A 27,710-nucleotide genomic window follows, 5' to 3' on the forward strand; every position below is an offset into this window, starting at 1 on the left:
TCGAGGTCAAACTTGCAGTGTAACTAGAGTTATTATCAGAACCACAAAGAGCCATATTAGAAGCACCACACGACCAAGAGTACTCACAGTATTCTCTCCTGCATTAGAGAAGGAATCGAGACACAAATGATCTTCTCCTTCCCCTTGTTCTTCTCCTTCTCTGCTGTTTCTTTCCCATCTTTGCACCATCGCCACTCCACTGGAACCCGAGATTCACTCATGGAAGAATATGAAGTTCTGACCGTCCAGATTTGTAGTTTGTTATATTTCTTGACTTGCTTTTGATGTCAGGTTCAATCCCAGCAAGGGTCTCTGAAGTTTGCTCAAGATTCTGTCTGTAGTAGGAAAATGTTACATTTGTACTAGATGTGAAGTTAGTAATTGTTAATTGAGTGTTGTTTAGTGGTGGAATCATGTTAGATTGAACTGATCTCTGATCTTTGTTAAGGGGGGTGTGAATATCTGTTGAAATTAAGTATATTGAGCTTGATATTATTCTTATCGATGTGCTGATAGATTGAGTTTGGAACTTTATTCGTTTGGCTTTATTTTTACATTAGGAAGTTGTAGTCATTTTGCTGGACCAGCTGAGGTGAGTCCAATGCCGTACAAATGAAAAACTTTAAATTTAACTTGGTTTTGCAAAAAGTATCACTTTCGACCTGGAAATAGAAAGATGGCCCATTCCCTCAAATGAATTCTTGGATACAAATGATCATGGATTAGTACTTCGAATCTTCAGCTTGCATTATGAAAACACCGTGTTTAGATGATGGGAATCATATTCTTTGAAGCATCATGGTCACTCCACTGTTGTATAGTTTTTTTTTAAGTGAACTGAATGAATGAATGGCTCCTGGAACTTTTTGTAGCAAGGTTTTTTCATGTGGCTATTTGCTCTTTTTTGAAGTTTGCCGATTCTTGGGAGTTGAAATGTTTTGTGGAGCTGAATGGTCCTCTAGCATGAGTTTAAGTCATTGACATTTTAGAAGGGGAGGTCTTTTGTTGTTAAGCCTGAAAATAGGAGTGAAAAGAATGCAGATGTCCTTACAATGCATCTTGTTATTTTTCATTTCATCTGGCTAGCCGCTGTAAGGGGGCAATAGCGGTTGTTGAGTCGGTGTTACTCTGATGAATTATTAATATCATATCATGTTGCTGTTAATCTCGATTCTACGGATTAAATGAACTACTTTTTACCCTTTTTAGAGGTGATCTGTTTCGATGGATGGAAGCTGGGATGGAAGTTATGATCAGGGTGGTCAGTCAGACAATAGCTACCATTCTGAAAGATTACATATCGAGCCAACTTATGACTCGTTCATATGCCCTTTAACAAAACAAGTAATTACTGCGAGATTTTGTGACGTTGGAAAATGGGAAAACATTTGAGAGAGAAGCCATTGAGAAATGGTTCACAGAGTGCAAGACAAGTGGGAGAAGGCCAGTTTGCCTGTTAACTTTGAGAGAGTTGAGAAGCACGGAACTAAATCCTAGTATTGCTTTATGGAATACAATAGAAGAATGGAATGCCAGAAATGAAGCTGTTCACCTCGACATGGCTAGAAAATCATTATCCTTGAACAGCCGAAGCGATATTCTTCAGTCTTTGAAGTATATATCACACACCTCTGCCAAAAAAGCCACTCAAATAAGCTTGTAATGATCATTGGTTTCACCTCTGCCAAAAAAGCCACTCAAATAAGCTTGTAATTCGCAATGCAGAGCTGTTATTCTTAATTAATCTTTGTCCTTTATGTAAATTGAAAAATAAAAATTTTGCATTTCTAGACTAATTTGAATTGATCTAATAATAAGATTTATTCCTAGACTTGGTTGATATAATCTAGTCTTGATATTTATCCCCTATGATTTGTTTTTGGTATTTATCTCTAAGATATAATATCTTATACTTGAATAGTCTTATTCCTAATAAACTCTTGTTTCCATGTTTGTAACATTTTGTTCTTATGAAAAGATAATTAGGTCAAGATATGAAGATCTATATATATAGAATATTGAGAGAACAACACGACGACTTGGAGAGGTATATTTACGCAGTTGCTGGAGTTTTTCTCTTTACATACCCGACGTTCAGAGTTGAAGATAATTTTCATGTTGAAGACTTTGTGTGATTGATTCACATAAACACCGTGTTGCTAATTGGTGTTGAAGACACGTGAAGAACAACACTGACGCAGAGTGTTGATCGAAGAATGTTCTTCTATTTTTTTCTTAAGAAAAAAGAAATCTTTTTATTTGTATTATGTTCCGTCTGAGTTTAATCTCTTCATATATTTTGTCAGATTATGTCTAGTTTCTATTTAACAATCCACTAACTCTCTTTATAAAGCCAGAGATGTAAACGAATTATGCCGCTCGCGAACTATTCAGAGCTTGGCTCAGTAAAAAGCTCGATTGAGATTGTTTGTTAATCTTATTGAGCCGAGCTCGAGCTTAAGAATATTCGGCTCGTGAGATCAAGCTTGCGAGCCATATAAACGAGACAAGTTCGAGCTTGGCTCGTTTGTTAATCTAACAAATAAAAATATTAGTACTAGCCTGCTTAAAGAGCCGAGCTCGAGGCAAAGTCATTAAACATGATTCATACGGGTCATTCAGGAAGCTCTTCTCTAACAATAAAAATCAGTAGCTTTATTTCTCTACGTGAAAAGACACAGTGAACAAGGCTCTAAGCTTTATATACATCAGGACAAAATCGTCCTATGTTCTGGAAATCCGAAGAGTTTAACTCATTCAATTAATACATCACTTCACTCAAATAGACATTAGTGAAAAACTACAAAGAAATTTTCTTCCGCGCATTCAAGTCTTGGGGCCATCATCTTACTCAGTGCATACATTTCATTTTATGTTCCATTGTGAAAAGATTGATGACACATGTTTATTAATGGTATTTTAATATGTTTAACATGTGTCATCTATCTAAATACACAGAACATGAAACGAAACTACTGCATGAACACAAGATCTTGTGTATTTCTCACTAGTTACCTTCCAGAACACCTTTAAGAAGATTCAACCCTTCAGCAGATATACTCCTCCGGACTCGTCTAGGAGGTATCTCTATCCGAGGTGGAGGATCCTGAGAGAAACAAATCACTATAACTGTCAAGTTATCACAAGTATTGCGATTCAACGCTTCCCTAACTAACTCTCTCGAGCATCTTTCAGGATCGTTATGCAGCATCAACTCTTTCCTTGCCATTGTGATGGCACATTGGCTGCTCATAACATCCCATAGGCCATCACATCCAATGATCAAGAACTCATCCTCTTCTGTCAAGACAGTTGCCTGTAACTCTGGGCTGGCACTTAAAGGGCATGAGGATCCTTTTGGTCCCTTCATGTGCCAGTCACCAAGCGCTCGTGAGACAGATAGTTGACCATTAAGGTAGCCATCATATATAGCTCCTCCAAGTTTTTCGATTCTGAGTCTTTCTGACGTGTAGTTCGGCTTATGATCTCTGGACATTTCTATTGCTTTCCCTCGTTTCCCCAGCACTGCTCGACAGTCTCCAGCATTGGCGACTACCAATGTTCTGCAGAGTAAACATCATGTTACATGTAATTCAAAGCCTAAATTCTTAGATGAAGTTCGTGAGCCTCTTAAAAAAAAAAACCTTCAAAAACTCTCACCATAAAATACTTTTATGTACTAATAATAAGGTTGCCCAACTTCATACCGTAGTGTCCACAGACACAATTTGTTCACCTTTCTACGTAATTCCCGGGTGACAGAGAACACCACCATACATTAATTCATAGCAGGACATTAACCAAGATTAAAAGAAGATTATTGATAACTGGTAGTGACAACTATCAAGCAGAGTTTAGGAAATTCTGATGAGATGTGAAGGAAAATAATTTTTCTTACCTTTCAGATATGAATGCAGTCAATGCTGTTGTACCAGAAGATATGTCGAGGGAACTATCATCAGCAAATACATAATCAGCCTTAAGAAATGCACTCTTGAATGCTTTTTCCAAACAAACTGGGAAAAAGGAGTCCTCAGTTATGAACTTCAGAATATTATTCTTGACAAATTGTGCTGCATCTGTACCTCCATGACCATCAAACACCTGCTCACACAATGTGTGACTCAATAAACGAAAGAACAGGTAACAAATAAGATAAAGTGGAAAAAGGATCCCAAAATCTATTTCTTTAACAAATATTCTGAGTCTTGGATTCATTGGAGAACATTCAAGATGAATGGTTTGATATATTAATAGAATTTAGCTACACACCCCGTAGAAAGCTCCAAGTGAAGGGGAACCTGAAATTTCACCTAAATGGTGAGCCAAGTTGTCTATGCAGATATGTTCATCCTCCATATACTGCTTTGGTCCTTTCTCAGCGCAGCTTCCAGACCGGAAGATGGGTTGAAAGCTTGAATTTATATCTGATGGTGACTTAATCCCCGACATTCCAAGCTCAAAATCCTTGAAAATAAAAATAGATAGCATTACTTATAATGCATCAAACATTCAGAAAGGCTAAGGCCCAACATCAGTAGATTGCCAATTAAATGTGTCCAAGTACCAGTAAAAATTTAATCTTTTAATTCACTACTTCTAAAAGTTACAAGCATTGTCCCATCTTGTTATCAGTTGCCCCATCTTGTTATCAGTTGAAATTCAGATATGCCACCTGCAGAAAATAATAAATAAAATACATCTTTCTCAAGGAGAAACGGTTTCTCCTGCTTTATCCTCGTAGAAAACCATAGAATCCTCCATGACTCACAACTAGATAACTTTTTTCAGTTACAAATGACATCATGGCAGTACTAAATAGCAACATAAGCTGGATGTAAGTGAAACATTCATTACATTACTACAAGAATTCACTCACAAAATCAGTAGGTGACATCAATGTGGTGGTGCTGATAGAGTGACGTACAACAGAAAGATGCCGTGGTGGTTTCCTGTTAACTATTTGCTTCCCTTCTTCGATATTCTCAGGTATATCCTCGTTCAAAACTGAAACTTTATAATCATTCTCACCATAACAATCTTTGCCATTAGTTAGCGGAGGTGTAGAATAAGTATCCCCAGCCATTTTCCTTCTTAAAACATCAACTTGCGCTTCGTTCACAAGATCAAAAACTCAATATATGCCCCTTTAACAACAAATTAAATAGATTTGTACCCAGGATCATTTCAAAGAACCCAATGACACAAACAGATCAACCAATATTATCCTTCTTTTAAAAGATCAAAATCAATAACCCCACCTCGATTCCTTCAAAAAAATCTTCAAATTATTCTAATCCTCAACACCTCGAAACCCAATCAAATTAAAGACGAAACCTACAAAATTAACTTAACCTCCAGATCAATTTCCCCACTATTAACAAACGAAATCGCACCACCCAGAAAAGGAAAAAAAATAACGTAATCTAGGAGAATTCGGGAAAAAAATAACTTGAGGGACCAAGGGATCCAAATCCCATAAAAAGAAAAAATAAATTCAAACTTAAATCCACTCTTTGTCGATAAAATGGTAGATAGATGGAAATACAAAAAAGAGTCTACAATTACAAGAAGTCCAATACAAAAGAAATCCCTTCAATTGACAAAATATGGAAGAGGAAATCGCATGAGAGATCGAAGAAAATGATACTTAGAATGCAGGTGCGGAATTTTGTTAAATTTAATTCAGTTGGTAACCGGTGATTACAGGTAAAACTTTGCTGCTTGGGGACACGTGGTGGGTTTTAATTGGTTACAGAGTATAGCGGACCTGATCGCTTCCCTGCACTCGTTTACCGTTTGACCCCTGACTCTTGCTGCGTCCCATGGTCAGTCAGTCAGCTTCTCAATAAGAAATAAATAAAAAAATAATAATAAATTTGTTAAGACTAGTTTGGTTGGGCATGACACCATTTTTTCTCTTCATCTCTAATCCATTGAATTATATTATTACATGATTTGAACCAAAATGGTACGCTTTAAAAAATTATTTTTTACTTTTTTATTTTGTTCAAAAAATTTATTCCACGACATAACAAATTTTACGTACTACACTTGAAACATAATAATATTGAGTAGGTCTCTTGTGAGACGGTCTCATAAATTTTTATTTATGAGACGGATCAACCCTACCGATATTCACAATAAAAAGTAATACTCTTAGCATAAAAAGTAATATTTTTTATGGATAACCCAAATAAGATATCTGTTTCACAAAATACGACCCGTGAGATTGTCTCATACAAGTTTTTGTCATAATATAGATGCACAATTTAAAATATTAATGATTAAATAAACAGTCGAATAAATTATAAATTGAAAATTCATAAAATATTCACATAAAAATCTAATTTTAAATTGAAAATTTTCGGAGAAAACATAATTCAACGGAGAAAAATCATAGCGGGTTGATTTTTTTTTTTCAGAATTTTCTTCAAAGTTAAGTTGATTTTCTAGATGATACCCCCGATTCGGGGATAGGCTAGGCCCACTCTCGGTAGCCCACAATTAAGGCCCAACGATCAAGAGCCCATGTGAGGTCTCCTACCGCGCGTTCTAGGTGGTCATCCGGGAGGTCACTTCGGCCGACCTCCAAGAGCCTTTGAACAATACGTGAAAATGATGTGCCGACCTCCCACGAGAATCCGAGCCGACCTCCCGCGATGACTTTTTTGCATCGAGCAGAAGTGTAGTCGCCGATCTCCCGAGCCGAGCTCCCATGGACGGCCGAGCTCATACTTGCGAGATCCCTTACTTAGACACTAACAGACAGACCACGGGGATCAAGCTTAGAAATATAAAGCCCATTAAGATTTACCAAATCTGGCAGGATCTAAGCCAAATCTATAAGATATAATCAAATCTTCCGCAAGATTCTGAAGATCTAAATCTACCAAAACATGATTTTATTGTTCTCCTATAAATACCAGGTTTCGTTCATTATTTATTCATTCATATATTCACATTTTCTCAGTACACATTATTCTCTTAGTTTTCTATTCTCTAACTTGAGCGTCGGAAGGACCACGTCGGAACAACCTTCCGAACCCCTTCTAACGTTCTTGTTTGTGTTACTAGATTTCGAAGATCTAATCCGAACTCTCCAAACGAAGATCCGACCTCTTAACCACCGCTCAAAAGTTTGATCCGAGCTCTCTAACCGATGGTCTGACCTCCAAGTTATCATCACGGAATTTAGCAACATCACTAGATATATAGTTCCAGAAAATCTCTGTTTACACAAAAGGGCACAAAAATCAGGTGGAGATGGTGCTGAGTGTGTTGAAAGGGGAGCCTCTAGTGACGAAATTGGCGGTGGTGGCTAAGTACGGCGTGCTTCCGGCAGCTATGTTGGCCGCCGTGGTGTACTCGCCACCCGATTATGCTCGACCGAAAAAACCATCGCCAGCTTCTTCTTCCCAGTAGGCAGAAGCAAAGGTCATATTTTGTGCTTATCTGTTAACCTTTTCGGCATTCTTCTTTTGTATTTCTCGATTCCGACGTTGTGATTAGGGTTTTGTATCTTCTTAGCTTTTTCTTTATGTTCGATGGATCTACTCTGATTTTTGGGTTGATTGGTTTTTGTATGGCTTGAATAGAAAGTAATTGAGATTGGAACTTAATTATCTATTTGTCATAGCTACTAGTCATAGAAACGATTGAACGGATTCGGACATTATTGTGAATTATGATACTTCAAAACAAAATTGGAAAAAAGATTTGCGGGCTGTTTTAGAAATGCTAATTGAATCACAGTTGTGTACGAAGATTGGAAGAAGATGATGGCGACCTCACGTCACAATATTTTCTTAAAGCGATAGGTTTGGTGAAAAAGAATAGTCATTTTGCACATTATTTAGCTTCTGTGTTGGGTGGAATTCTTTGTTTCTCCTTTCAGATTCTTATAGCATCTTTCCTCCGTATGTTTCTTACATTTATTGCTTCCTCTTTAAACCTTTGCGCTAGAAGGAAATAAGATTTTCGTCACTAGATGTCCATTTGAAGTTGAGTTCAGAGTTTCACTGTTTCTTTTTTGTTATTGACGGCTTCATGTCGTTCAGTTATTTTGCTTTGAGAGGGACCTAGTTATTAAATTTCAAGTGCCATGCAGAATGACTTCAATTCGGAAGTGACATTTGATCGTTTTCTTGCATTTGTTCCCTTCAATTTTTAGATAATTTATGCAAATGATGCTGGATTGTCTTGTGATATTGTTTTTGTGCAGGTTTTTTAGCTGATGAAATGTGGATCTCTTTGTTGCTCTCGTGATATGTCGGATGAATGTGGTATGCAATAATTATTTGATTTACTTCTATGCGACCGCTGTAAACTTTTAGGATCCTTGAAGGGCATTGTAATACTTTCTTGATTTTGAGTTTACAACGGTCTAATGAATTTAATAAACGCGTATGGTTTCTTATCTATTTCTCATGTACGATGATTTGTCTACTTGTAAGCACAAGGTTTTGAAATTTAGATGACTTGGTAATAATCTGGAACTGCCACTCTGCAGCATATGCCAATTTTAGGTACATACATCGAGCCTTTGTAGTCCTATTTCATCTTATAACTCGAAAAAAAGTCTCTGATTTGTCATCCCATTTATTTTACGATCATGTTAATCTCTAGGCACTTTCAAGCAACAAATATTCAATTTTTTGTACAACTCCTTACGTATAATTTGTCATGTAATTCTCAATGCACGGCCAAGCAACTTGAGTTTCACATAGAACAATGGATTCCTCATTTCTAATCATCTTCGTCATTCAAGGTTTAGTCATAAATCTACTGAAGTTCGACTGTAAATCTCTCTTCTCCACTATACTCTATTTGAAATTAAAGAAATCCCCCATGTTCCTATGTAATCATGACCAAGCTTTAACTTTAATTTGTTCCCTTAAAGTTTTGGTGTCTTTCAACTCTTCCACAGTCCTTTTCGTAATTGAAGATTTTCTTGAACAATATTATCTGTATCTGAATATCCCGGAATGACGAAACCTATGTAAACGGCCACAGACATGTAAAATAACACTTGAGTATGTCGTGTAGATAGAATAGGAAGTAGGATTGCTCTTTAACGCACTCAACTTTCTTCCATGGAGGAAAATTGAAGCGTGCCTCGAACCCAAAATTAACATTAAAAGAGAAAATGAAGTGTTTTCAAACTATAGATTGTGACATATTTTTAATCCCATTTCATATGAAGGGTGGAAAAAAATTTCCTGGTGAGGTTTTAAGGAATTGTTTTGCTGTTAAACTTTGGGAGTCTAGATCATATGCTTGCACAAGTCCTCGATACTAAAAGAAGTTGCATGTTCTATCATTTTCTTAGGATTCTAACATTTTCACTTGGTTAACAAATTTAACTGGGTTGGACCTCATTTTTCTTAATCCATGCTCGTCTTACTGTCTGAATTGATTTCGCACTATTTACTCGATACCAAATCTTTTTAGCTTAAGATTTTGATTGACCCAAATTCTGTTTAATCGCTACTTGAAACCGTTGAGTCACACATCAAGCACTGGAAAGCCGTTAATTAAATTATCTTATATTTTATAATATAGATATTCATTATCAAAATATGTTATGGAATGTTTTTTTTAGAAAAATAAAGTATGAAATTGGAAACTTAATTAAGAATTTGAAACCATCGAGCCCATCTCAGAGTCTTTATAATTGAAAAACAATTTATTTTCATAGCATGATAATAATTAGTTCTTATGCCTTTTGAAAGGGGTAGTTTGCATGCATTCAAAACTGTTTAATCTCGAACTTTAGATTATTTTATCAATTGTATTTGGCGAGAGTCGATTATAAATCAATGTTTTAAAGAATACAAACCCATTTAATTGATCCTACTCAAGAGTATCGACAAGAATAACTCGCGACATTAAAATATAATATTAGATTTTTTTATAAGTTTTATTAATATGTATATAATAGTTTATAATATTTAAACATAATGATCATGAGTGTTTCAGTTGTCTTTTACATGTTAATTTAGTCGAGCTCAAATAATAATTTAAACCGGACCCAACGATTAATCGGGCTCAAGTAATAATTTAATCAATAGTCATGCATGTCTGATATAATGTAATAATCACCTTTTAATCAATCAAAATAATTATTTCTTTCAAGTAAAAAACAAAGTTAAATTAAATCACATAATTTTTAGTTTCAAATTAACACGTACATGGTCTTCGAAAATTATTATTACACTTGTGTCAATGTAATTAGTATACAAGAATTGAGGTTCCTACAGCATAAAGTGTAAAAATCTAGCCTAATTGGGGTTCCTTGTCGTCAGTCTGTGCAGTTGCCATGACCATGTAGCCAAGACTATCACAAGCCACATCCCAACACACATCCAAAGTATAACCAACCATTTTGGCATGGAATTAGGAAATAATCCTGGGAAATCAGCAAGCATAATATAGCTAATCAGGCCCTGTTGAATTCAAGACACTGACGAGCAAGGTTGTGATCGCACCTTTTCCAAACTTGACGCAGATGAGGAGTTCCACTATGCATATAGCAAGCGAGAGCCAGCATAATGCTCCCACTTTCTTCACCGGTTTCCTAAATATAACCAAACAAGAGATCGTGTCATCTCATGAGAAACCAACGTACTTTGCTCATGATGTTTGGCTGCCGGCTTATTCCAACCCACTCGTAAGTTTTACCATCAAAATATCGAACAGTATGCATTCCAGCCCAAATACCTGTTATCAAGCACGTAATTAGTAGCCAAGTTAAATTCTATTTTACCCCCCCAAGTTTGGGTTTTATAAGTTGCAGACAAAGAAATGTGGTGAAACCATTCAGGTCAGTTAGCCATCGAATTAGTCATTTAGATTGACATTCAATTCATTTGGAAAATTAGCAGGTACATGTTTATAACCACATTATACATATACTAACAGCATTATCACTGCCAAAGCTAAATATGATGAATTTAAAGAACAAAAGGAGAATGATAAAAACTTCATACCGAACCAGTTGCAGATTAAGACATCAAGAATGATGCTGTCCCACCAGCATTCATTGAAATTTGGTAACATGTGACTAAACGTAAACTGAAAACACAAGAAAAAAAATCAAACAAAAGACACATATTTACAAGTTTCTAGAAACTGAATGGAGAGAATCAGAACCACGCACAAGATGAAGGCCTACCTCCGTGAACTCAAATCCAATCGAAAGTGCCCATAGAAGAGGCTGATTACGTATCATTATAGCTTTCCCCCACCATCCGAGGATATGAGCCAGAACAAACTCATCAAAAAGTGTCTCCTAAAACACAATAAACCAAAGTATGTAGATGATCACAATATCAATTTATGGTAAGACAAAATATAGATATCAAAGAAGGAACGTGAAAGTAGAAATCATACATAAACGTTCTTAAACCTGCTTGTTGGATTTTCAGGCATATAAATTCGGCAATCAGCTCCATAGGATCTTTCGGGAAGTTCTGTAGCAGAAAATTTGCATATAGCTTCAGTAAACAATGATCCAACAAAGTTCCAGTGATCTATAATTCGTGTTGACTACAAGGTTGATGATGTAAAAACGTACAAACCTAACTGGTGAGCTTTTCACACCAGCTTGAAAAATACATGAATCAAATTCGAAATAAACGATCTCAAACTGAACTCTAGTATGCTTGATAATTTTTTAGCTAAATTCAAAGACAAATTGTTTCGTTTTTTATGGCTAGTGCACTTAAACAATCTCACAAGTCACAATTAGAGTATTTGCTGCTATGGTTCAATAATAAAATTCGAAACAAATGCATCGATCGATCCCAATGCAGTAAAATTCCCGAGCTTCAAGATGGTTCAATGAAAAATTATCTCAAGCTTTGACTTATTAAAATACTAGTATTTGACTTATTTCAATATCTGTCACCCCAAGTGATGACATGCAGTACCACAACCAAATAAGAACAACAAAATTATTTGACGGATTAATATAATGCCCAAATCCCTTACCGACACCTAGATCTGGATGCAGGTATCTCATGAAATGTCGAGCATCATCACGCCTCTGGAAATAACAAATGTTCAGGGGCATCAAAATCCTTAATAAGAAAAACGTTCAAATTTGTCCTAAGATCAATCACTGTATTTACTAAATTATCAAGTTTTCAATCACACATTCACGCTGATAATCAAAACATAAATTAATCAACACATATTAGCTCTGCTACATATATATCCATGCAAAGTGCGAACAGTAAACTTCTCTTTTTGGTTCAACTATCAAACGGTGCCCAACAGAAGATAAATCATCAATATCTATCATGGCGGTACACTATTTGGGAAAACATATCCAGGTGATTTATGTGCGCCACTTTATAGCATGATAAATAATGGCAATAAATTTATTCCTTGTCACTACCAAAAAAAAACTAACACTCATCCAAGAAACTTCACAGAAACAAGTTCAAATCTGACCCGGAAAAGCAAAAATGTCAATGTGGTGAGGTAAATGACAGCCATTCCATGGACAAGGCGCCAAATTGCAGGATGCGGCCGAGATAGTACACTATAAGAAAATATACGATCTTAATGTGTAATGGACAAATGAAAATTGACATGTAAACATGTATGTATAGAAATTTGAGCACCAATGCCTACATTCGTGAAGATGTTCCACGGTAAAATTCACTAAAGTATCGAAACCATGTAAAAATTTCTTTAGCCTCTCATATTCGCCAATCTTGGCAACATTTTGGCAGGGAAAAAACACCCCACATAAGAAATGAGCTCGTTTCTTGTCTTCTCCACGAATGTTTGTAACTTTGGATGTCTGGGAACATATAAAACAGATGCAACTCCGTTTTACTTTGTAATGGACAATAAATAGGTTCAAGTCAATTAAATACCGATAATCGAAATCATGTGTTTTAATTAACGCATAGAAACCGTCTTTTCACATCTGATTACTATATGAGGTACACAATAAAACAAATAAGTCTGCTTTCCTAATATACATATAAAAGCAAGTGAATTTAAAAATCCCGAGTAACTGTTTCAACCCGAGATGGAAAAAAACAGGAATCATGCACAACAATATCAGCTATTATTAAATTTACTGTAAACTGGGATAAAAAAGGAATCTGTTGTTATAAAACAGAAGTATATGAAGGAGCTAGCACCTACGTCGAAGGAGCTTGTAACAAGCAATAAGCGAGAAACACAGCAATCATTGCCCATACACCCCTGAAAAAGCAGTAAGAGAGAGCATTTGAAGTTTGAACAAGTCTATAAAAGAAACAAAATAAATGAAAAAGGAACATGTGAACACAGTAAAATAAAAGACATTGAGGTAGATTGCACACAATTTAGCAAATGCTCACCTTTTCACAGAGGTGACAATATCGTTTTCAGCACTACCTTCAGGATCAAGCACCCCGCTTGCGCAACTGGAAGAATGTTCAAACAAATAGATTAGAGCAGCATTAAAATCTTCCAACTGATTCAGTGTTTCATTAGATGCTTCTTTTTTGTTCTCGTATTATTTTTCCATTATTTCAAGAATAAAAAAGTTGCCAAAAGTTGATTCGTTAATGAAAAATGCAAGCGATGATTTATAGATCCAGATGAATAGAATAGACCTAGTAAGCTGATAATCAATTGGTCCATCATCAACACAATCTTGGAAAACTGAAAATTTTGAAGGACTAAAAGACTAAGCAACTTACATGAGAAAGCATGCACCGATAAATAAAAATGTAATGGTATGCGGCTTGTATGCCCAGGAAGTCCATGGATCAAACTCATAATCAATACTTGATGAATTGACATCACCATTTTGATGAGGAACAAAATCCTTAAGTATGGCTTTCTGATGACCGTTAACTTTCATACTACAAAATATCAGCTACAAAGATTTCTCACTGCAAGTCAAGAAATAAAGTGATTGCATGCATAACCTTCTTACAAGGTACATAATATAAATAGAAAAATAACAAAAGAACATATCCTTTACGAGAAGAAAAACAAGGAAAATGACAAACAAAAAATCATTAAAACTATTTGCACTTGATGCATTTGTTAATACCCCAATTTCTTTTAAAAAAAAAACCAATTTCCACTGCCATCACATGGTGCAAAAACAGCAACAGTCCTTCCTGTCCATATTAATGTTGTGATAGAATGAAAAACACGGAGGACACCTTCCAAGAATCAACTCGCAACTCCCACGTTTTTTCTTGCTCAAACACAATCTAGGCCCAGGATCATGGACAATATCTAAATATAACTTATAAACACTTAATTGTGTAAAATAACAATATTAATATACATCACATAGCAAAAGGTGAGATAACAAACATCAAGTAGCAACGGTGATATACATTCTCACCGGTGATATCTATTCTCACCTTTGCTAGCCTTATTTTAAACATACTATCCTACGCATCAAAATACAAGCATAAAATGGCTTGCGCTAACTCAAAACTTCCCTGGTTAAAAGGTGTATAATGAGAATAAAAATAAAAAAGCCAGACAATGTAACGATAAAAGAATCTTTCTGTTCATATTAAGTTTCAGAAGACAACTATGACCTACAGGAATCAAGATAAGAATCTTAAGTACTTTTATACCTTTACGCTTACAAAGACCAAATAGCCTTATGTAATCCATTAAAAGTAAATAAAAACCTTACAAAACAGGCTGTATACAATTAACTAAATTTTCACCTAAGGATTAAAAAAATAGACAGGATAAAATTGAGGTCACCATCAACCCGGACTAATATCAAAACCAAACCTCAGAAAAAGCTTTTACTGCATGCAATTATAAAGCAACAAAATGAAGTAAAATCATTGAACCTACAAAAAGTCACTTTCCAACTAAAACTTCGATTAATTAGAGAAAAATAAAGCTGACCCATCATTCGAAGAACAGTGCATGCTACAAAAGAATGATTCCTGAAATAATTAAACGAGAGAATCATCCCCAAACAACTACCTGCATAATTGCATACATCTCATATACAATCCCAAATACATTAATTCAAAGATGTAAACTAGAATCAATCCAAGAGCAATTAGTGCGATGTAGTGAGAAACGGGTCGTTTAATTTGTAATCAAAATGAACAATCTCCATACTGACGTCGAGATAGGCTGGTGAGCGATACCCAGCCGCACGATTGGATGGCAAAGCCACCTCTTCCGTCAGATCAAATACAAGGAGAAAGAAATCAAGAATGCGGGTGCCAGAGTTATCGAGATTTGGGAAAGAAGCAGCAAGAATGGCTCCACTAAAAGATAACTCGCACTCAACACAACCGATGACTGGTAAGTTTGTGTGAATGTAATGTATATTATGTATGAGTTTTTATGTGTGTGACGATATATATAGCGAATGTTTGTGTACAAAAAGGAGCCATTTTTTGCAGTGAGAAAGCGAAAGGTCGGGTTTTGATTTCAGCAATGGCGAAAAGGTAGTGATGTGCAAAACGGTACGGTGGTCAAAGCTTGGACTCTTCCGTTGAATTTTTGCTATAATTTTTGTTGTTAAGTTGCCATATTAGTTCTGTATAAACTCGGAGTTTCCGACAAAGAAAACTTCATTTATTAAGGAAAGAGCTAGAATTTCATTGATTAGCAATTGATTACTCATCAATGCTATATACTTATGCTAATTTCATTTTTCGTCTAGTGTAGTTTCCATATTTAATATAATTTTCTCAACTTTTTTTCAATTTACCCGAAATATATTTCCACCTCTTAGTCCTTATGAATTTTGAACTTAAATAATCATTTGAAACAAGGTAGAATATATTCTCAGAGTTGGTGGAGTAGATGGATTTTTTTATCAATAATATAAACCTCTCATATTGGACGGGGGATCCATATTATTGTTTGGGAAATAAAAAAATTATTGCTGTAACACAATGTATGCATGAGGTAAAACACACTCATGCAAATAAGATACCTAACAGATATCTCTCATGTCCAAAAATAGAAAACTTGAGCGTGAAGTTTAAAAGACTAATGAGTGATCTATAAGAACAGTCCAACACATAACAGTAAACTTGACTCTGATACCATGTTAATATCATGATTTGACTTAACTCTAGCTCAAAAGTTAGCTCAAGAGGAGGATTTTGTAAGTCCATATGGACAATCCAACATATAACGGTAAACATGACTCTGTTACCATGTTAATGTTACGACTTGAATTAATTTCACCATAAGAGCTAGCTCAAAAAGAGGATTGTACATGTTTATATATATAACTTTAAAAAATTTAATTCAGTTGATATACGATATTTAACTCACATCCAGATTATTTATTTTTAAAAAGAAAAGAAAAAGATGAAGTCACCTAAGCTTTAGCGTCAATTCAAATGAATAATGGATTAGTGGTATGTACTGTAATGGTGGCCAATTCACCCCAGCAAACACAGTTTTGAGTACAAAATGTGGTCACACATTGTGTTGGATTAGGTCGAAAATCATAACGTAGGCCATGTGATTTCCTAAAAAATTTTAGAAATTATATATAAATACATTTAAATTCAGTGATGATATTTTTTTTATGTTCTAACATATATTATATATTTTTATTTAATTAATTCGGCAGTGACACGTAATGAAACAATGGAAGAATTAGATGAATAGGAGGGAGGGGGTTAAGAGGACATGAAGCAGCATAGTTTCCCAAGATGTCTCCAACTGCTATAGGCTAAGATTCCATTTCCCTCAAAATTATTAACCTAATCAATTACATGATTCCGACAGCCATATCAATGCTGCATTTCCAGGACACGCACTTTACTCTTCTATTACTATTATTATTACTTTACTTTTTAAAATTACAATTATACATAAAAATATATATAAATAATATAGTATTTACAACGCATAATATTTTTGACAGCCAACAAAATTATTCGGATAGTTTATATGAATTAAACATACATATGATATAATGTGGTATCTTTTTTGATAAATTTAGTGACATATTAGATCGAGGGCAAAAATAAACTGTTTTATGCTAAATATAAAAGTTATGGTACGCATATTTCAAACAAATCATTGGTGACTTTTTTTTAAAAAAATCATATTATCCATATTTGAAATGCATCATTAAATTAATTAAAATAATTATTATAAAATAGCAGAACGTTGAAGTTTGATTGATTTTTTCGCAAACAAATTTTTTGAAAATTGTAAAAAAAANTGCTGGTACCGAGGCCCTGAACTTAAATACTTGGTTTAAATGGGATGTTATATTTATTTGTTGACGGCCTGAGGGTGGAATGGACCGGACCACGAGCCAATGCTTAACACTTATTTTATGTTGCTAAGTTTCGAGTCAATGAAATATTTAAAAATTGAACGTAAAAATCGAGAAACATTTAAAATAATCTCTAATAGATACTACCATAATTACATTTCGGAAGATATCCGGGGTTGCTCTTCCTTCCATGATATACAAAAATAGATTGATATAAAACATATAGATAAGAGAAACTGTAAATGGTGAAAATTATAGAATTCAGGCTTTCTGACATTAGCCCACACAGGCATCATTCAGTTTTATAAACCTCATTACAAAACCAGTAGATGTCAACTCCATCTGAAGCTACAAACTTGACTGAGTCCTTTATAAGGAAAAACTAGCACTGCACCAGTTGGCTTACTAAGATTTTTTCAAGCATGCATAATTAAAGCTAAAAAGCCAATAAAAAAACAAAGAAGAACAGAAAAAACAAGCTCTTGTATGCAATCTCCTCAGCACCCAAAGCTAGCAGAAGGCGCCACTAACCAAACACCAAAAACCTAGCAGTAAACGCAGCTTTATCAGCGAGGATTCACTTAGTACGTGTAACCTTTGACGAACATTCCCTTCTTAGCCTCCTCACTCTCACCCTCGGCGGAGTATTTTCCCAGCTGGGCCAATGAGTTTGCCTTTGCACGCACCAGAAGTGATTTCTGTGCAGCCTCTATATTCTCTGGGTGTCCTTGCCATGTCTTTAGGACACTGTTCTGCAATGCTCGAGCATAGGAGAAGGAAACGCGCCATGGGTTGGGGCTTTGGTTCATCGCGTTGAGGTTCAATGTCGCTTCTACTTCAGATTGTCCTCCTGACAAGAACTAAAAGATGAAAAAAATACTTTAGAATGGTGTGTCGTCCAATACAGGCATAAATATAAATGTTGGCTTTGCCAGATAAAACAAGAAAAACATGACATACGATATGATTTATTTCTCATGCAAGTATTCACTTCAAGCTGTACCAATTACTCTTGAATTTGTTCAATGTTGTATGAAAACAACCATAATAAGACTCATAAACTCATTATAAAGATGACTTAGTAGTTAATTTCACTTAATTAATTGATTTGCCAATGTTAGCAAACAACTTTGGTATCGAGGCCTTTAAAGAATCATAATTACCAGTGTTCATAATTGATTAAACAACATAAACAAACCGTAAATGAACTTAGCCAAAAAAATTATTTGGTTACCATAGATATATAACCATACCTTAACTCACCAGCACCCTATGTGGAGCAAGGACTATAAATGATCAAACAACTTAAACAAAAAGGTATAAAAAAAATTCTGCATAAAAACCAGAAGAAACAGAGGGGAGTAGTTATGAATTATGATCACTAAAGAATGCATGAGTTAGTACCATGATTCCTGGAACAGCAGGAGGCACTCTTCTTTTGAGCATAGTGAGTGTGTATTTGGCGATGGTTTCTGCAGAAGCCTTCTCTTTGTGGTCAGCACCGGGAGTTACCATGCTAGGTTTAAGTAAAATCCCTTCAAAGGCAACATTATTCTCTGCCAAGTAGTAGAAGACCTCAGCCCAGACTTTCTCTGCCACTTCAAGAGTCCTCTGAATTGGGTGGTCTCCATCAAGAAGAATCTCAGGTTCCACAATCGGCACAAGACCATTATCCTGCATACAAAACACGAAAATACGTCTAGCTTTCTTAGATTCACAATTGAGAATATCATAAAAGATGGAACTGGAATAAATAGATGTATTGACATTTTAAAAGATACCTGAGAAATGGCAGCATAGCGAGCTAGACCCCAAGCTGCTTCTTTAACAGCCAAAGCAGAGGGACCACATGGGATGCTCACAACAGTTCTCCTATATTATTTGGATGCAACGGAAACAAGGGTGGTAAATAAACTAAGATTGTGTTTCATATTTCAAACTTGACTTTAGGACAAAGACAGTACCATTTCGCAAAACGAGCCCCTTGCTTATAGTATTCAGCAGAGCGAGATGCCAATCCGTCTAAACCCTGGCACCAAGATTCATTGTTTGATCCTGGTAGAGGAACCAAACCCTGTCATATAAAATAAAAGGAAACACAGAAAGTAAGAAATTAACAAAGAGGTCAAAGCATCACAAAGTATTTTGTAGGCAGCATGAAACTTTATGTCAAACATCATTCTAGGGGTATGCTGTTGTAAATGTCAAACCAAAATGACATTCATTAAAGGCTCACCTTGTCAACTTTGATACCAGGTACAATATTCTCATCACGCAAACAATCCACAAATTTTTTCCCATCTGTCGTGGACTGGTAAAGTGTCTCCTCAAAGAGAATAGCGCCAGAAATATAATCACCAAGGCCAGGAGTAGTCAGCAGAAGTTGCCTATATGCCTGTCGGTTGGTTTCTGTGTTGTCAAGTCCAATGGAAGCCAAGCGCTTTCCACAAGTAGCATTTGATTCATCAATTGCGAGTATCCCCCGACCTGGAGAAGCAATTGATTTCTATTTCCAACAAAAACAAACATAAACAACTTCAGCAAGGACAATAAGCTTTAAGTCACAAATCACAAGCAAATGCAGTAAACCATTGGATGTTGGATTAAAATACTTCAAATCAGTTCCTCCCGTCATAACTTTATTTGACGAAAATTAATGTACAAAATAGGCATTAATAATATTTAAATAGAATAATATTTAAAATAGAATAGTAGAATTTAAAGTTTAGACCTTTATCAACCAGAAAACAGAAGATCAAGGAGAAGAAAATAAAAAACACAGTAAGAAAACAAGAAGGATGCAATGCATACTTGTTTTCAAAACTATTGATTAAGAGGCCAATATCCTATGCACACCACTCAAAAGAAGTGATATGGTTGAGACTTAATCGACCAACTTACAAATGATAATGTATGAAATAGAAGAGAGAACTCGAGAAATTTTAAGAATTAACAGTGCAGGTCAGCTTGCATGTTAATCAAAAAAGAAGAAGTCAAAATACAAAGGCGTGAAATATGACCTTACAACACCTCTGCACCGTGAACCTTAGAGCATACAGGAAATTTTAATGTTTACCTTTTAAAACAGCTAGAAGATCTCCAATTGAACTATTGGACCAACTTTTCAAGGGATTTCAGAGTAATATCAACTTTCTCAACACGAATAAAGAGCATTAATTATCTTGAAATTCAAATTTACAAGTAATCAGTGCGTATCTGGATGGTTTCTCATTAAATATACGAAGGAAAAACAAGTATATTAAAGCTAAAACTGTAGGAAAATTAAGCAACGTCTAAAGTCTTCAGAACAGCAAACAACAAATCATATATAGCACGGAAGCACTCAAATCTCACACACTAAAACAATACAAGTGTAAAGATTTATTTTTTACATACTATGGAGCAAGAAAAAAAAAACCGGAACAGACAATCCAATACACTTTAAGAATCGCTGCACACAATCATTTGACTATCCTATCAGATGATCCAACAATCAAACTAAACGCTTACAGCGGTTTTGATGATTTCATCAGTATAAGATCCGGCTCGGATGAAGGAGACACGTCGATTGAAACGAGCCGCCGATCCTGACCGTTGATTAATTGAATGTTGACCGGCGACCCACGATGAGGAGGAGGCGTTGAATTTCACAGCAGCCGAGCAAGCCATCACCAGAGGAATTGAAGAAAGTTTTGGTGTGTACTGTGAAAAGGGACAGTTTAATTTTTCCTCGTAGGATCCGCTTGGGAAGTAGAAGACAACGAACGTTCGGATCCACCAAACACAGCATAGTTGTACTTGAGCAGCAAAACGATGATATTAATTTCATATTACTCCTCAAACTATGCCTCTCGTCTTTTTCGTACCCCGTTACTATTAATTATATTAGTTTCTCACCCCATTTACCATTTTCATATCAATCCATTGCAATAATTGGTTTTTAAACTGTTTATTTAAAGAATCAATTTCGGTCAAAATTGTGACACAGATTTGTGGGGCAAAAGTCGACTGCTTGAACGGAAATTCTGATAGAAAGTTTAATACTTTTACTCTTTTTTTAAATTTAAAGAGGCCATCTCCTACTCATCCCCCACCAGCCCTGCCCAATTCAAATACAAGCCTTTATTAGATGTAAGAGTTTCGGAATTTGAGAGATTATCTCGTACAAAGAGATTGTGCCGTCAACCTGGAGGAATTTACTCGATGAATGTCTGCAAAAGACAGAGTACGTAGAGACATATTTTATGTATTCTAGCCCTTCGCTGACATTCTTCCATGAGTGAATTATTACACGTTTCATCTCTTTGTAAGAGAGTCTGGACTTTGAAGAATTCGGTACTACTAGAGAGGCTAGAGCCAAATAATTCACGACCCCTCGAAAATGTAGAATTCGGATAACAGAGTTGCTCATAGTCACGCCTGAGACATAGCAAACCATTTAAATCTTAGTCTGCTAGCTGCCAAATGAAAAACAGACTTCCAACAAAGAATCACCAGAAAAAGAGCGGAAAGTATGTAGTTCAATATCATATAAACCAAAAACTTGGAAGCAACTCATGACCATCAATCCAGCACAGAACCTAAAATCTTAGGAAGACGAAAATAAATCCACCTCTCACAGCCAACTTAACACACGATCATAAGTTCACTTCCAAGCATATTTTCTCAAGAATGCACAACTTAAATGTTGGCAATTTCGAAAACGCAGAGGACCCATGTAACTCTAATTTGGAAAATGCGAGCGGTCAGAACTAAGACTTCATTTAATTTATTGTGCTTATTTCTAGGAACAGGCCGAAACAGTGCAATCCACACCAAGCTTCTCTATCTCAAAAGGAACAAACAGAGACAACAAACATTAACGCCGCACATAAACGTACAATAACATAAACTCAAATTTCACGTAGTTAACTCCAAAAAGTGATTTGAAGCTTGCACACAAAACGTTATTTCCCAAGGCAAAGTATCTTATATCACCAACCAGAAGTCCAGAATCGAGGATAACCGCACACTTCAAAAAATAAATCTTGTACAAGGTTCATAGAAGTTAGAATATTAAATACGATGGTTGAAGAAGGCACTGTAGAATTGTATTCCAATCTCTCTAATTTCAAAGAGTCAATACAAGTATATTTATATTTACAATCACCAAGGATAAAAGAGGAAAAGAAGAATATAAAGTTTGTTATATTGTTACAACAGCAAACTATAAGAGAGATCTAGGAGCTTCTAGATGGGCAGCTTGTGATCTGCTACATATGTGAACATATGGCTTCTTGTGCACTTGGTTTTGATTACATTACTTAACATCCCCCCGCAAGGTCAGCATCGATTTTTCCATAATGCTGAGCTTGGTTCGAAACCTCTGGAAGTTGGGAGAAGATAACGATTTGGTGAAGACATCTGCAATTTGATCAGAGGAGGGAACAAATTGGACATCGAGTTGCTTAGCCAAAACTTTCTCTCGAACAAAGAAGAGATCTAACTCGAAATGCTTGGATTTAGAATGTAAGACAGGATTGGCACTCAACGAGATTGTACTGATATTGTCACACCACAGTATGGGTGAAGCACGGCTGTTAACATGAAGTTCGGTGAGCAAAGACTGAAGCCAAAGTAATTCTGAAGTGGCATTAGCAAGACTACGATATTCTGCTTCAGTACTCGATCGAGAAACAACCGGTTGTTTCTTTGAACACCAAGTGATAGGTGAGTTACCTAAAAACCAGCAGAATCCAGAGGTGGAACGTCTGTCATCTGGATCATTGGCCCAATCTGCATCACAAAAACCATGCAGAGAAAGCCGAGAAGCAGCAGTAAGAAGAATTCCATGGTTTGACGTTCCATTGAGATAGCGAAGAATTCGCTTAACAGCCTTCCAATGTGAAAGACAAGGGCTTTGCATGAACTGACAAGCTTTATTCACACTATATGCAATATCTGGTCTTGTTATGGTGAGATACTGGAGGGCACCCACGGTGCTACGATACAAGGTTGCATCAGCAAAAAATTCTGCATCTTTGGAAGAAAGCTTCAGCCCAGAAACCATAGGAGTGGGTAATGGATTTGCTTTGTCCATATTTGTTCGTTTCAGCAGATCACGTATGTATTTGGTTTGAGATAGAAATAAACATGTGGGAGAAGGCCGTGATACTTCAATACCCAGAAAGAATGAGAGATCGCCCAAATGTTTCAAGGAGAACTTTGAGTTTAATTGGCAGATAAGATCATTGACTTGATCAGCATTGTTACCTGTGATAATTATGTCATCGACATAGACCAAGATATAGATAATCAATTTCTTATCATGTTTAACAAATAGTGAAGCATCAGCCTTGGATTGGAGGAAACCGAGATGTATGAGAACCATTTTCAGTTTATCAAACCAAGCACGAGGTGCTTGTTTGAGTCCATAGATCGCCTTGTGTAGTTGACATACAAGTTGTTTGCCAGGGCAATGTTGTTCAAAGCCAGGAGGCTGCTGCATAAAAATAAGCTCATTAATAGTACCATTAAGGAATGCATTGTTAACGTCAAGTTGTTGAATAGACCAGCCATAAGAGAGAGCAATGGTAAGAACAACTCGAATTGTAGTAGGCTTTATAACTGGACTGAATGTCTCAGTGTAATCCAGCCCTGCAGTTTGAGAATACCCTTTCGCAACAAGACGAGCTTTGTACCGAGCCACAGTCCCATCTGGATGTGTTTTGATTTTAAAAACCCACTTACATCCAATAATTGGGGTATTGGTTGGTGCTGGAACTAAAACCCAGGTCTTATTCTGGATTAGGGCATTATATTCAGCCTTCATAGCATCACACCAGGCTGGATGTGCTAGGGCATCATGAGCAGTGGCTGGTTCATGAGTGGTCGTGAGTTGAGAAGCAAACACCCTTGGTTTGTAGATACCTGCTTTGGACCGAGTAACCATGGAGTGATCATTCGTAGGAGGGGGAACAGGCTGCTCATTATTGGAAGGGTTAGGGACAGAAGATGATGAACCGAAATCATGAGCTTGAGAAGAGGAAGAAATGTCCGAAGTATGAATGGGAGGTACATGAGTTGGAGGGGGTGAGTGGGACGATGGTTGGTTTGAAGAAGAGTCAGGAAGGATTGGGAGGAAAAAATTAGAAGACTCTGGGGATGCAGGAGGTGAAGTTTCGAAGTGATTATTGGAGAAAGGAAATGAACACTCATCAAACTTTACGTGCCGAGAAATGTAGATACGACCATCCTGACTTAAGCATTTATATCCTTTGTGTTTGTTGCTATAGCCAAGAAAAACACATGGTTTAGATCTAAACTCAAGTTTATGTGTGTTGTAAACCCGAAGATAGGGAAAGCATAAACACCCAAAGACACGAAGCAGAGAGTAATTGGGATCAAGATTGGATAATCTTTTTAAGGGGGCAGTACCTTGTATGGCAGAGTTAGGGAGACGATTAATGAGAAAAACAGCAGTGGAAAAAGCATCGTCCCAAAATTTTATTGGCATGTGAGCGTGAGCAAGGAGAGAAAGACCAACGTCAACGATATGCCGATGTTTTCTTTCTACCACACCATTTTGTTGTGAAGTGTGTGGGCAAGAGAGACGATGATGAATCCCATATTTCTGAAAGAAAGGAGTTAATGGTCGATACTCTCCACCCCAGTCAGTTTGAAGGGTTTTTATTTTTGTATCAAATTGTAGTTCAACATGAGTCTTAAATTGATGGAAAATTTGAAACACCTCAGATTTTGCTTTTAGGAAATATATCCAGGTGTATCGACTGTAGGCATCCACAAAACTGATATAATATTTAAAGCCATTAGTCGAAGCTTGGTAGGCAGGGCCCCATATATCAGAATATACTAATTGAAGTGGTTTGTCATAACAGGTTAAGGAGGAAGTAAATGGAAGACGATGACTCTTGCCCAGTTCACAAGATGAGCAGAAACTAATATTGTCATTCTTTGAAAAAAAGATATTACAACCAGATAAAATGTGCTTTACAGTGGAAATCATAGGATGACCTAATCTATAATGCCATTGGTTGAGTATGGAAGATCCTACTGCAGTTAAGTTGTGAGACTGATTCACTTGATTGAAGAGAGAAACGGCTGGGAAAGGTTGAGTATGCAAGCATGTGGCAGAGTGTGTAGATGAAGGAGCTGGTTTGCCCAAGGAAAATTTATACAGACCTTCATGTAAAGTGCCTTTGAGGAGGGTGTTTCCCGTCGCTAGGTCCTTCACAACACAAAAAAATGGATGAAATTCAAAATAGACATTATTGTCTTGAGCAAATTTGCTCACACTAAGCAGATTTTTAGAAATATGAGGGACTCGAAGAAGGTGATTTAGAGATAATTTGCATTTCGAATCATGAGATAGGAAATATGAAGAACCAATATGAGTGATCGGCAAACCTGTTCCATTCCCCATCAGAACATTACCTCCACCGGTATATTCAGTCCCAAGAGCAAGGTTGGCAAGATCATTAGTAACATGGTGAGAAGCTCCGGAATCTGGGAACCACCAGTCATCATTTAAACTTTCTGAATTTGCCACAGCTACTGCAGCAGATGGAGGTGCTTCAGGCTTGTTGCGATAATTGTTTGAGTGGTGATTTCCTGGAGTTCGTGGATGTGAAACGAATTCCTTGTCAAAGCGGTAATAACATTTTTCCGCAATGTGGCCAGAATACCCACAAATCTGGCAAATAGGGCGATTGTTGGTGTTTGACNGATAGTGTTGATTTGGTTGGAGGGATTTAGAATCATGAGGTTAGGGCTGAGATTGGACATTGTGGCTGAGCCGGATTCTCCAGGTGAGGTGGCTTCCGCCATAGTTGCTCTGATACCAAGTTAGAATATTAAATACGATGGTTGAAGAAGGCACTGTAGAATTGTATTCCAATCTCTCTAATTTCAAAGAGTCAATACAAGTGTATTTATATTTACAATCACCAAGGATAAAAGAGGAAAAGAAGAATATAAAGTTTGTTATATTGTTACAACAGCAAACTATAAGAGAGATCTAGGAGCTTCTAGATGGCCAGCTTGTGATCTGCTACATGTGTGAACATATGGCTTCTTGTGCACTTGGTTTTGATTACATTACTTAACAATAGATAAGATGTTTTTTTTTACAAAAAATTAATAATGTAATCTGAAATACAATAGAAGCTACAGTATGTAAACAACTGCAAAAGGGAAACCAAGAAAAATAAAACTTCAGGTTGAGCTCTCTACTTTCATGATAATTCCTGTCCTAAACTCCCCAGCTAAAGTTACATTCTTGGCCCTAACAAACCGTGATTTCTTGAACAATCTCATAATCTTCTCCACTTCCCTAGGTCCACATTCCTCCACTGCCACAACACAAAGCCCATCTATCCTCACCGTCCTCTCAATCTCCCCAACGTATCGGGCGGGAAACAGGGCCCGATCCAAATACACACCGAACCCAACATCAAAAATCCCATCAAAAAAGGGCAAATTATGGGGATCGGCTCGGCTCACCAAAGGCGGAGAATCGACCAGCTCCACCCCAGTCACATCAGCCACGCCCAATTCATTCATCGCCACAACTGAATGACCTGGCCCGGCGGAGACAATCAGGGCTCGCGAATGGTTAGAAATGTGGAAGGTCTTGAAGAACGCGGCGTAAGATGATACCGCGGTGGTCCATGATTTAGTGGACCAGATGCGACGGTTCCGCTTGTCGGGAGAGGCGTAGTAGCGAGGATTGAAATCACAAGTGGATGTGGGAAACCGGGTGTGTGGCTTCGGGTCTGAGGGATCCACGCAGGTTTCAGGGGTTTGGAGATAGAGGAAGAAAAAGGTTAATGTGGCTACAGCAATGGAGGCATAGGAGAGCTTGTTCAAAAAGATTTGGACGTGGCTTTCCATCAATCTGAAACTGAAACACTGCAGACCGATAACTTCTGAAGACGTAGGTGCTGTCCTGTCTTGTCTTGAATGGGTGTGTTGTATAAATATAAATATAAATATAAAATAATAAAAGCAGAGATTTCAATTATTATAAAATTTTATTTTATTTTGGGAAATATTACTATTTAAAAAAAAGAAGTTAACGAGGGCCCCGAATATTGCTTCCATGCGAAGTTTAGAGTGACAATTTTGTTCTTTGGTGAAGGCAATAAAATAAAATCCAACCAGTTTTCCAACCTCCTCGTCCATTTAAGGAAAGGAAATAGCTGACTTCTCGTTCGTTTCGGGTACCAAATTGTCTCACAGCGCGGTCCTGATTTCAGAAAATCAAGTGCTAATCCAATTGCCCACTTGTCTGGGTTCTTAATTCGGTGAGCCATATCAAAGCTTTCCCCCATTCTACCTGTGATAGAGTAAATTGATGCAAACGGGATGAGTTTATGTGATTTCAGGAACCATGGACGCGTGTTTTCTATTGTTTATTCTTTTTTTTTTTTTTTTTTTTTTTTTTTTTTTTTTT

General features: G+C 36.5%; 5 protein-coding genes and 1 long non-coding RNA gene across 12 annotated transcripts in view; 2 read left to right on the forward strand and 4 right to left on the reverse strand.

Annotated features, from left to right (window-relative positions):
- Window positions 1-2,681: 2,681 nt before the first annotated feature.
- On the reverse strand, window positions 2,682-5,652 carry LOC140966112 (probable protein phosphatase 2C 27). Of its 2 annotated transcripts, none has more exons than XM_073426451.1 (4): window positions 4,880-5,652; window positions 4,273-4,467; window positions 3,899-4,104; window positions 2,682-3,563 (listed from the first exon to the last, which is right to left on the reverse strand). In XM_073426451.1, the coding sequence occupies exons 1-4, from the start codon at window positions 5,084-5,086 to the stop codon at window positions 3,008-3,010; spliced, it is 1,164 nt and encodes a 387-aa protein (XP_073282552.1). In that variant the 5' UTR covers window positions 5,087-5,652; the 3' UTR covers window positions 2,682-3,007. The 2 variants fall into 2 exon arrangements, with proteins under 2 accessions (XP_073282552.1, XP_073282553.1); XM_073426452.1 differs by lacking the exon at window positions 4,880-5,652 and adding an exon at window positions 4,568-4,681.
- A 1,555-nt stretch (window positions 5,653-7,207) lies between these two features.
- LOC140966108 (uncharacterized) lies at window positions 7,208-8,423 on the forward strand. The gene is made up of 2 exons (XR_012173244.1): window positions 7,208-7,437; window positions 8,225-8,423. It is a non-coding gene; the product is annotated as an uncharacterized lncRNA (long non-coding RNA).
- A 1,769-nt stretch (window positions 8,424-10,192) lies between these two features.
- Window positions 10,193-15,494, reverse strand: LOC140966119 (CDP-diacylglycerol--serine O-phosphatidyltransferase 1-like). Its single transcript, XM_073426465.1, has 11 exons — window positions 15,125-15,494; window positions 13,710-13,904; window positions 13,365-13,430; window positions 13,168-13,227; window positions 12,460-12,550; window positions 11,995-12,049; window positions 11,395-11,474; window positions 11,177-11,293; window positions 10,992-11,076; window positions 10,491-10,722; window positions 10,193-10,411 (listed from the first exon to the last, which is right to left on the reverse strand). Exons 2-10 carry the CDS (start codon window positions 13,871-13,873, stop codon window positions 10,607-10,609), a joined length of 834 nt encoding a protein of 277 aa, XP_073282566.1. The 5' UTR covers window positions 13,874-13,904; window positions 15,125-15,494; the 3' UTR covers window positions 10,193-10,411; window positions 10,491-10,606.
- Window positions 15,495-17,484: 1,990 nt separating this feature from the next.
- LOC140966103 (fructose-bisphosphate aldolase 3, chloroplastic-like) lies at window positions 17,485-21,025 on the reverse strand. The gene is made up of 6 exons (XM_073426442.1): window positions 20,768-21,025; window positions 19,494-19,763; window positions 19,222-19,331; window positions 19,039-19,129; window positions 18,662-18,931; window positions 17,485-18,117 (listed from the first exon to the last, which is right to left on the reverse strand). The coding sequence occupies exons 1-6, from the start codon at window positions 20,924-20,926 to the stop codon at window positions 17,839-17,841; spliced, it is 1,179 nt and encodes a 392-aa protein (XP_073282543.1). The 5' UTR covers window positions 20,927-21,025; the 3' UTR covers window positions 17,485-17,838.
- A 5,445-nt stretch (window positions 21,026-26,470) lies between these two features.
- Window positions 26,471-27,148, reverse strand: LOC140966157 (uncharacterized). Its single transcript, XM_073426517.1, has one exon. It carries the CDS (start codon window positions 27,146-27,148, stop codon window positions 26,471-26,473), a length of 678 nt encoding a protein of 225 aa, XP_073282618.1.
- A 230-nt stretch (window positions 27,149-27,378) lies between these two features.
- Window positions 27,379-27,710, forward strand: part of LOC140966058 (nuclear poly(A) polymerase 1-like) — a 6,799-nt gene continuing 6,467 nt past the window's right edge. Inside the window, exons 1-2 of one of the 6 annotated variants that reach the window (XM_073426359.1) lie at window positions 27,386-27,477; window positions 27,514-27,561. The gene's annotated coding sequence lies outside the window, so the exon portion shown is untranslated. Of the gene's footprint in view, window positions 27,633-27,710 lie in introns of all 6 variants that reach the window. The other 5 variants (XM_073426360.1, XM_073426361.1, XM_073426356.1 and 2 more) reach the window with 5 other exon arrangements.

Source organism: Primulina huaijiensis, unplaced genomic scaffold (genome assembly GCF_012295235.1).
Source record: "Primulina huaijiensis isolate GDHJ02 unplaced genomic scaffold, ASM1229523v2 scaffold20025, whole genome shotgun sequence".
NCBI classification, from domain to species: Eukaryota; Viridiplantae; Streptophyta; class Magnoliopsida; order Lamiales; family Gesneriaceae; genus Primulina; species Primulina huaijiensis.